The following is a 9,731-nucleotide window of genomic DNA, read 5'->3' as shown; positions in this document are numbered from 1 at the left end:
AAATGCACGTGTCCAGGAGGAGGGTTAGCAAAACAGCAGAAAAGTGACCGGACTTACATAGTTCCCCTTTAAAGGCTGTTTCGTATGTTGAAAGGGTTAGGGTTATGAATAGGTTATTTTTTTAAAAAGGTACTGATCCCTTTGTGCTGCCATGTAGGAAGGTGAGTGGGAGGGTTACCAGATCAGGACGTATCAGTAAGGTCATCCAGGAGCTGGACCTGGGCCTCCAGCTGGGACATGCCTCTGTAATGTGATTTTAGATTTTAGCTGCTGCTCTGACGTCACCTCAGTTCTAGTCTGGATGAATGAATCGCTGTGCTGTCTGTGTCTCAGTCCTTGAGTCAGGAGGCCCCGGCCCGTGTCAAAGGCTGTGCCCCTCCAGGTGACTGGCCCCACCAGGGGGAGCTGGTGTTCAGGGAGGTTGAGATGCGGTACCAAGAGAACCTCCCTCTGGTCCTGAACAGGGTCTCCTGCACCATCAGGCCCAAAGAGAAGGTCGGCATCGTGGGCAGGACTGGATCAGGTAGGACGAGGTTGTGGGTCTTCACAGGTCAGAGGTTTAGTTAAAGATCGGTCCCTGTGGATAACATGTCCCTCTGTCTCCCTTCTTGCCTGTGTACAGGGAAGTCGTCTCTGGGTGTGGTCTTGTTCAGGCTGGTGGAGTGCTGTGGAGGATCTATCGTCATCGATGGCATCGACATCAGTAACATTGGACTCGCTGACCTCCGCAATAAACTGTCCATCATCCCCCAGGACCCGGTGCTGTTCAGTGGGACCCTCAGGTAGAAACGCCAGAGGAGCTCCTCAGCGGTGGGCTGTATGACAGTAACCTGTCTGTTGAGTTTACAGCACATACCTGTCGGATCAGATCAGTCCGTTTGTGTTCCAGGTTTAATCTGGACCCCTTCAACCAGTACAGTGAAGAACAGATCTGGGACGCTCTGGAGAGGAGTCACATGAAGGAGTGTGTGAGTACACATCGCTGCCTATGTGATCTGTGTAGGTTTTTAATCTTTAAGGCGAGACACGGCAGGCAAAAACATCGTTTTTTCATGCACTTATCAATTTTGAGATTTTGGGCTATTTTGCTTCCATAACATGTCTTCTTTCAGACTAATACAAAAAAATAGTCTAAAATACACATTATGGGTGTTTATTTTACTTCACTTTGACTGGTGTCGCCTGTAGATTTCTCCTAAATTCACCAGAACTGAGCGTTCTATCGCGGAGCGAGCCGCGTCTGTTCAGACTCCTGTCATATCAGGTATCGCCGTGAAGCTCTCTCTCTCTCTCTCTCTCTCTCTCTCTCTCTCTCTCTCTCTCTCTCTCTCTCTCTCTCTCTCTCTCTCTCTCTCTATCTCTCCCTCTCTCTCTCCTGCACTAATGTGTCGGTTCCAAAAATGGTCATTTCCTTTGTACCAGCGACGAATCGTAAAAGTACGAGGGAGGGTCTCATTGGCTGGTGTCGTTTTCCGACAGCGTGATTCGTTTAGAAGCATCACGTGATGCGCTCTGAACAGCGCGGAGGGACTTTTAAAAACGGGGAAAGGAAATCGATTTAAATCCTCACATAAAATAAAACAGCAACTCTCACTTGCTAGACAACAAAAGACACAGCACAGAAACTCACCGAGCCATAAGATCCCTTTACAAAGTGCGTCATCGCGGAAGCTGTCACCCGTAAAAAACGAGTGTTTGCCGCCGGAGACAGCGCGATACACAGCGGTGGCTTTTTTTTTTTTTTTTTTTTACACATCAGACGTCTGAATGAACTGATCCGAGATTTAATATACGTCCCTGCGCTGGTACAGGGCTTAAAATGAACATCGATCCTCAGAATCACGTGTTGTGCAGTAGTTTACTTCTCAGTGACAGAGGTGAAACGGATGTGACACTGACATGGGCCAGAGATGATTTTTAGCCAGACAGAGAGAAACTGAAAACATTGGTTGTCATATTACAGATGAGCCCAACTAGGCTACACCTAAAGTGTTTATTTTTTATTTTTATTTTTTTTCTCTGACCTACTGGCCCACACACCTTAAAATTCACAGTGGCCAGACACTCTTGTTTCCAGTAACAATGGGCTCTATGCACAGCTCCACTGCTTTCTAAATTCAAGGCAGCTCTTTTATTTACTGACAAAACTGATTAATCCAGTGTGTTTGAGTAGTCACATTGGTCAGACACACCTGGATTAATCAGTTTGTCCAATAATGTAATACAGGAAACAAAGGAGCTGCCTTAAGTTCAGGAAGTAGAGCTGTGCATAGAGCCAATTTGTGGAATTTTTGCAATAGAATCTTTAAAGGCCGTTTTCTCAAAATGAGCTTTTTCTTATACTCTGGACCCGAAATCTCCAGTTCAGCAGCACTTATAGACACCAAACCTTCCAGTTGTATTCCCGCCTATATTCTGAAGGTTTTTACAGAGGGGATTATTGATATATCATTCACAGCCTCATTTATACAACAATTTATACCTAAAAACAGGGCGAAATTTGATTTTTTAGGGCTGGTGACAGTATTTTCTCATTTACAAAGTGATTAAAAGAGATATCCAAAATCCCCTCTGTAAAAACTTTTGACTTTAATATGTCAACAAAATAAAACAAGAATTTTGAAAGTGGCTTTATCCAATCTTCAGATTTCGGGTCTGGAAATGTACACAAATTCACGCATATTTAATTATATAATGTCTAATTTCCATATGTAAGCATAATATTTAAGAAAACATGTAATACAAAAAATAATTGTCTCAATCTAAGTAATAAACATAGAAAGTTTCATGGCAATAGCTGTTAGTTAATTTTTTTACCCTATTCACCTGGGGTGTCTCGCCTTAAATCCTCCAAACAAAGAGCTTTACGCTACCGATCACCTTCACACACACTTTCACACAGCACTTTATCGTACATAGCACTATTTTCTACCCTACACGTTCGCGCACATCTGTTTGTTCACACCCTGTGCCTCTGCCTGTCTGTCTCTCAGGTGTCCCAGCTGCCCATGAAGCTCGAGTCAGAGGTGGTGGAGAACGGAGAAAACTTCTCTGTGGGGGAGAGACAGCTGCTGTGTGTCGCCAGAGCTCTGCTGAGGCAGTGCAAGGTGAGAGAGAGAGAGAGAGAGAGAGAGAGAGAGAGAGAGAGTTTCACTCAGAGACAGACAGGTAAACTCAAATACCCCTTTCCCACTGGTTAAAAACCTGTTTAAACCCGCTAACAATCGGCTTTTGGTGGCAGTGGGAAAGGCAAGCGACGCGGGTTAAAATCGGCTTTAATCGGCTCGGCTCTGCTCGGCTTGCAGTGGGAACGCCAGACCCGGCTGTGGCATGACACTGTGTTTTTTGCACCGTGGATGAGAGCGGGGCGACTGGTTTATGCTTTGACATTTTGGTCAAAGGGAAAGGGGCCAAATGCCGATTGTTAGCGGGTCGACCCGCGTTTAAAAAACCCGCGTCGACCCGCTAATTTTAGTGGGAAAACGGCTAAAGACAGGTTATGTGGTCTGATTGGCTGGTTCTGGTCTCAGGTCCTGATCCTGGATGAGGCCACAGCAGCCATGGATACTGAGACGGATGGTCTGATCCAGGAGACCATCAGGAGCTCCTGTCAGGACTGCACCACCCTGACCATCGCTCACCGCCTCCACACTGTCCTCTCCTCCGACCGCATCATGGTGCTCAACCAGGGACAGGTTGGTACCACACCGACCGATAGCTGGTTATTTGAAAGAGTGAGAACCAGTTTTGACAAGGGCCCTGGTTCTGGTCTGTTCTTTTGGACGATGTTTAGTGTAGATGTTAGTGAGTTAGAGGTGGTTTCTGTGCTCCAGGACTGACTCTGAGGACATGAGATCTGATCTGAACGGGCTGAGTCCTCTGCTCCAGTTTTACATTCACCTGTCTGAATCCTAGCTCATCAATTACAACAGCCAGTTTCAGTGTGCAATGTACAATTAGATGTCATCTACATACAATATCACTGTTTTTATCCCACTGACGTTTTGTCTTGTTGCCTCAATGCTGATCAAGGATGATCAGTGTTTGAGTTAACAAACATTAAACAAAGGACAAACAGTGTGTCTCCATTCGAGGCTGCAGTGTCTGAGTCTGAGACAGGGTGGGTCCCAATTCACCTACTGTATGGCCATGCTTCTTCAGCTGAACGTTACACACCTTGACGCTAATCCTTGATCTCTAAAGTGAAATAAATGTGTTCAATCTTAATCGGTAGTTGTTACCATTACCACAGAGAGCTGTTAAGCGTGGAACAAGGACAAGTAAATAGTTTCCTCTCTCTGTGATTGGTCCAGGTGGTGGAGTTTGACGAGCCGTCCAAGCTGCTGGCCAATGAGAACTCTCGGCTGACCTCGATGCTGGCTGCAATGGAAAACAAGATCTCTGTCCGAGGATGACGAGGAGCATGAGGAAGGACCGAAGTGGGGATCAGGGCTTACAGCAAGTCGATGGTCAATCAGCACCTGTGTCGCAGTGATCCCGTTGAAGCCAGTATGAACCATGACATGGTGCTGTAGCTGTACTGTAGAGAAAAGACCTCAGACCTGCTCTGCTGTAGATTATAATTTGTCAGTCTTAGACTCATTAGCCTCGCTGATGTGTCTCTGTGTAACAGTGGTTAATCAGCTGAGGTGAATCCGGTCAGTGGTTGTTATTATTATTTATAAAGATTTGTTTTGTCGTCATAAGCACATTCTGAGTTACCATGATGACCTGCCGCTGTGTGATTTGGATGTCCAGAGAAGGTCTGGAGAAGGATCATTACAATGTGACCCCCTTATTGTTAAAAATCCTCCCAAAATGATTAATTTTCCTCTTGACTGTTTTAAATGTCCATGATTAGACTGAATGTGGCTCAGCTCGAAGTAACAAGCTGAACGCTCTCCTGTAATGCGTCAACAAATCTGATGCAGAGGAACCTGAATGCAGCACGACTCAGTGGAAAGGTTGCAGTGAACATGTCTCTGAGTGGACAGCTGGCTGAGCGATGATTATTCGGGCTTCATCTTGACTCGATGATGCTCTCCAGGTCTTGTGTCTGCACATGTAAAGATCAGGTCCCAGTTTTCAGAGACCTAGACCAGACCAGACCTAATGAGGCCTGGACACCTAAACTCTGCCTCTGTGAACGAGTGTGATGAGCTCCAGCTAACGTCCACTGAGAGGATATTTATAGGACACATAAAGGGGGTTTGACTTTAAACTGTCATCAGGTGTGTTACCTGTGTTTAATGTGATGATCTGTATGTCAGTCTGTTGTCGTCACAGTCGCTCTTTTTTGAAGACCTGATCTCATGAAGCTCTGATCGTCATGTGTTCATCTCACAGCATCGTAGCTGAGGGACAGAACTACCAAAATAAAAAGCCGGGCTGTGAAAGCCAAACAGAGGCTGAACTCTATAAGAACCATAGGAAGTTAGAGGTTTTTTTATGTCAGCTCATTTTCTATCACATTTATCAAACAGCTTTGGAGAGTGTGTGTGTGTGTGTGTGTGTGTGTGTGTGTGTGTGCTGTGTTTTTATAACAGCCTTATAGCATGACTTGATAATTGCCTTGTTGGAAGGGGGGTCTGCTCTAAGAAATAAAAATGAAATCTATTTTAAGAATGAACGTTTTGTGGTGCTTCCTGTTTCTGTCCACTTTATTAAAAAACTTTTGTTCTCTCTTTAAATCCTCTCATGTTTTTATTTTATTTTAAATATTTTCTTTCTGCTGATCATTTTCAGTTTCTCTTAAGATCTTAAAAACTAACAGACATGCATATGTCTCCATTAGATTGAGAGTGTTTATGTTATGTAGTAGTGTTTATGTTATGGGATGTACAGAGTCTTGTTAAAGGGATAGTTCAACATTTTGGCAAATTGGCCCATTGCCATAATCGCTATAGTCATAGCAGTAGGTTCGTTACCTTTATTTGTCGGTATAAGCTATTTTTAGAACGGAGGAGCGGAGCGGCAGGCTGCTCAGAGCTACACTACGGAGGCTAATGGAATTTCTTGGTTTCCCTCATCAAACTCATCAAATACAAAATCCCAAAACTCCAAAACGCTTTCATGGACAAGTTGTGACCTGCACATTCACCACGCTATGAGATAATAATGGAACGTTACGAAACGGAGCCGTTTTCGAGGTAAATACAGGGTAAATACAGAGTCTGCTTGCTGAAAAACTGTCCCTGAACGCAACACGCATCAGCGGTTTTGCATGAATTTACCTCTAAAACAGCTCCGTCTCATAACGTTCCATTATTATCTCATAGCGTGGTGAATGTGCAGCTCACAACTTGTCCACGACAGCGTTTGGAGTTGTTGGATTGTGTATTTGATGAGTTTGATGAGGAAAAACAAGAAATTCCCTTAGCCTCCATAGCGTAGCTCTGAGCAGCCTGCCGCTCCGCTCCTCCATTCTAAAAATAGCTTACACCGACAATTAAAGGTAACGAACCTACTGCTATGACTATAGCGATTATGGCAATGGGCCAATTTGCCAAAATGTTGAACTAGGCTATCACTTTATCTGTTTCAGTATCCATCCATTCAAGACAATAAGACAGTTCAGTCTGAGAATAGAATCAAACAGAGCAAAACTGGATTAATTAACTTATAAAACACACACAAGAAAATAATTACATCGGGTGACCAGCGCGATCGAACTTGGACGCCAGTCACAGGAAAAGCGGCTAAAAATATTTTTGGAGTAGCCTATCCGAGTGGTGAAATGGAACTCGGATACCGCCCAAGCCGAGCGAGTACTCAGATATCGGCTACAGCCCTAGTGGAGAGTCTGTGTTTTCTCTCCAGCCAATGACAGAGCTCAGGTGAAGCTCCATGCTGCAGAGTAGGCCAGTAGGCTAGCCCCGCTAGCTGTTCCGGATGCAAGCAAGTGCTAGCAGCAGATGCTCTCCGCCGCTGCTAACACCCACTAGCGGTGGCGGCTAGCACAGCTTCCCAGCTCACCACAACACTCCCGTTGCCAGCGACGGCTGGGTATCGGACCGCCGCTCCAGCACTTCACTCCACTGTATTTCCTTTTTCTTTACAGTCCTGACAAAGTTAGGTCTCTGAAACTGTTGCTGTCAGCCCGAGAGAGGGGCCCAGTTTAAATGTTTTGTTTACAAACTACGAACAAACCTCCAGACTCTACCTTTAAAGAACTACCTCTGCGGAGGAATACTGAGTGAGTTGGTTAGTTCCAGATAAGCGGTAGGATGGTTATGGTGACGAGGTTAGGGGGGGAAATTTGACATGTTTGAACATTTTATAAGAAAAAAAATGTAATGCAACAGTTACTTTTTCTGGTTATTAATTATTGTTATAATGTAGTAATTAAGTAGTTACTTCGCGACACAGCGTGGAGGAGCCTCCCAGATAGCAAAAACCTTTTGGCATCCTTTTGGCCCAAATCTGGCTGGTCATTTTGGCAAGATTATGGCCAGGCTTTCGGGCCCTAAATGGCCCAAAATAGGCAAGCCAAAAACAAACCAAAAGGAGGCCAAAACTCACCCAAAACTAATTGTGGCCTTCCAAAATACAGCCATAACTGCCCCAAAAGAGCCCCAAATCCCCAAAATCCAGCCAAAAAGTAGCCAAAACCGACCCAAAGAAAGCCCAAAAAGTAGCCAAAAGTGACCCAGAGAGAGGCCAAAACTCACCCAAAACTAATTGTGGCCCTCCAAAATACAGCCATAACTGCCCCAAAAGAGCCCCAAATCCCCAAAATCCAACCAAAAAGCAGCCAAAACTGACCCAAAGGGAGGCCAAAACTCACCCAAAAACTAATTGTGGCCTTCCAAAATATAGCCATAACTGTCCCAAAAGCCCAAATTTTACCTTGCTGTGTGTCTATGTGTATTGAAAAAAAACAATAGGAAGATTAATATTATTTCATCATCTTTTTATTTTTGAATTTACTGTTGACTGACTCCAGGCTGGCAGGTTGCAGGTCCCCAGCCCAGTAAAACCATCACTGGTCTGTGCTATGCTTGCATCTGTGGTGGTAGAGCAGATGGGGTTTCTTCGTGTGGCATCTAAAGTGTTACAGACAAAGAGAAAACAAACTTAACTTATTACTTCTACTGTAGCCTAAGAATGCTTTATTAAAGGCTTTATACAGTTATAAAACTCACCCACTTTAAGTTGTAACTTTTCCATTCATCCCTCGTCAGGTGTCCTTTTCTGTCTGGTCCTTTGGCTTTAAAATGCCCCATACCGTAACCTTCAAAGTGGCAGGCCCAGAAGGTCCAAGAGAGATGACCTGAAAATATTGAGAGAATTACCTACATTGATTTTCAAATCAACTAGCCCACCATTACATTGCCCTACTCTAATAAAATCAAAGGCAGCTCACCAAATCCTTTTAAATTTCAGGAAGAGGCTGGGTTTCCTTCCAGGGCCATCATTTGCTGTTCTGCAGAGGAAAATAGGATGTAAAAAAGTATGCATATTATGCTTATAACTGAAAAGCAACGAAGCAATTAAATCACAGATAATTAGATTTCTCCCCACATATGGCAGAGAATAAAGTGGGTTTAATATAACAAAACGTTTCACAGCAGTAGGCCTTTTCAGTCCAAATTGGTGGCAGCACTATCACAACACCACCTAGTGGCAGTTAGAGCTTCTTGCTATACTCTTTGGCTTAAGTTTGGAGTTTTCTTTGTGTTTTCCTGCCTGGCAGCTCACTAGATTATTGCTAAAAAGCACAGCAACATGAGCAATGCTTTTTTGGTGGATACTTTCAACGCTAAATGGTAGGCTAGGCTATGACCTGCAACCTGCTAAATGGTAGGCTATGCTGCTTTCAGCAGATATTCACTGTAGGCTAAAGGAATGACTGATTGTTGCTAGCTAAGTTAGCTACTATCTGTGCAAAGTGTAGTCACCAATTACATTATTTACATTAAACTATCTCATATACTCACTGCCAGTGTACTGTATCTATTAAGTTCTCTGTGCATGTCATTGATGTAGTTAAATTGAATGCGCTGGCTGTGCCTGTTTGCTACGAGTTAGCTCATAGCTCACAGCAGTTTTGCCATCGAAATAGGAAAAATTAACATAACTGTGCAGAAAACGTAAACCTTATCGGGTATTTAAACATAACTGTGCAGAAAACGTAAACCTTATCGGGTATTTAAACAAGGCAATGATAGAAAATCAGATTTTACTAAATTTAAATGTCTATAATATCATGTACATACCTCCGTGTTGATCAGCTTGAGAAAATGAAGTAGGAGGGCTGTCGTCAGTTGAAACTGTGTACAAATTCCCGCCGTTTGCTTGGTCTTTTGGCTATCCTTTGGCTTTACAAACACATGCCAAAACAAACCATCGGACGTTGCCGCCCTTTGCCCAATCTTCTGGCTTGCCATAAACAGGCCATACCACCCCCTCTACTTGATCCCGCCTTTTGCCTCATCTTCTGGCTTGCCATAAACATGCCATACCAACCCCTCTACTTGATCCCGCCTTTTGCTTCATCTTTTGGCTTGCCATAAACGTGCCATACCACCCTTCTATATTATCCCGCCCTTTGCCCAATGTCTTGGTTAACCAGATATATGCCATAACTCAGCCATATATTGCTGGCACCAATTTTGTCTATTAAGGCTAACCAAAACCATACCACATTTGAGCCAAAGGGCTTTCACAAAGCCAAAAGAAAGCCAAAAATGCCAAAAGGATGCCAGAATACAGCCAAAACATTTGCTATC

At 44.0% G+C, this 9,731-nt stretch overlaps 1 protein-coding gene and 1 long non-coding RNA gene across 2 annotated transcripts; one reads left to right on the top strand and one right to left on the bottom strand.

Annotated features, from left to right (window-relative positions):
- Positions 1-313: 313 nt before the first annotated feature.
- LOC146976061 (ATP-binding cassette sub-family C member 5-like) lies at positions 314-4,808 on the top strand. Its single transcript, XM_085795593.1, has 6 exons — positions 314-523; positions 623-782; positions 890-968; positions 2,994-3,107; positions 3,531-3,695; positions 4,314-4,808. Exons 1-6 carry the CDS (start codon positions 427-429, stop codon positions 4,413-4,415), a joined length of 717 nt encoding a protein of 238 aa, XP_085651719.1. The 5' UTR covers positions 314-426; the 3' UTR covers positions 4,416-4,808.
- A 3,051-nt stretch (positions 4,809-7,859) lies between these two features.
- LOC146976060 (uncharacterized) lies at positions 7,860-8,422 on the bottom strand. The gene is made up of 3 exons (XR_015037374.1): positions 8,366-8,422; positions 8,145-8,272; positions 7,860-8,045 (listed from the first exon to the last, which is right to left on the bottom strand). It is a non-coding gene; the product is annotated as an uncharacterized LOC146976060 (long non-coding RNA).
- Between the last annotated feature and the right edge of the window lie 1,309 nt (positions 8,423-9,731).

Source organism: Trachurus japonicus, chromosome 13 (assembly GCF_045865225.1).
Source record: "Trachurus japonicus isolate A0001 chromosome 13, Traja_1.0".
NCBI lineage: Eukaryota > Metazoa > Chordata > Actinopteri > Carangiformes > Carangidae > Trachurus > Trachurus japonicus.
This window is presented reverse-complemented; position numbering and strand designations above follow the sequence as displayed.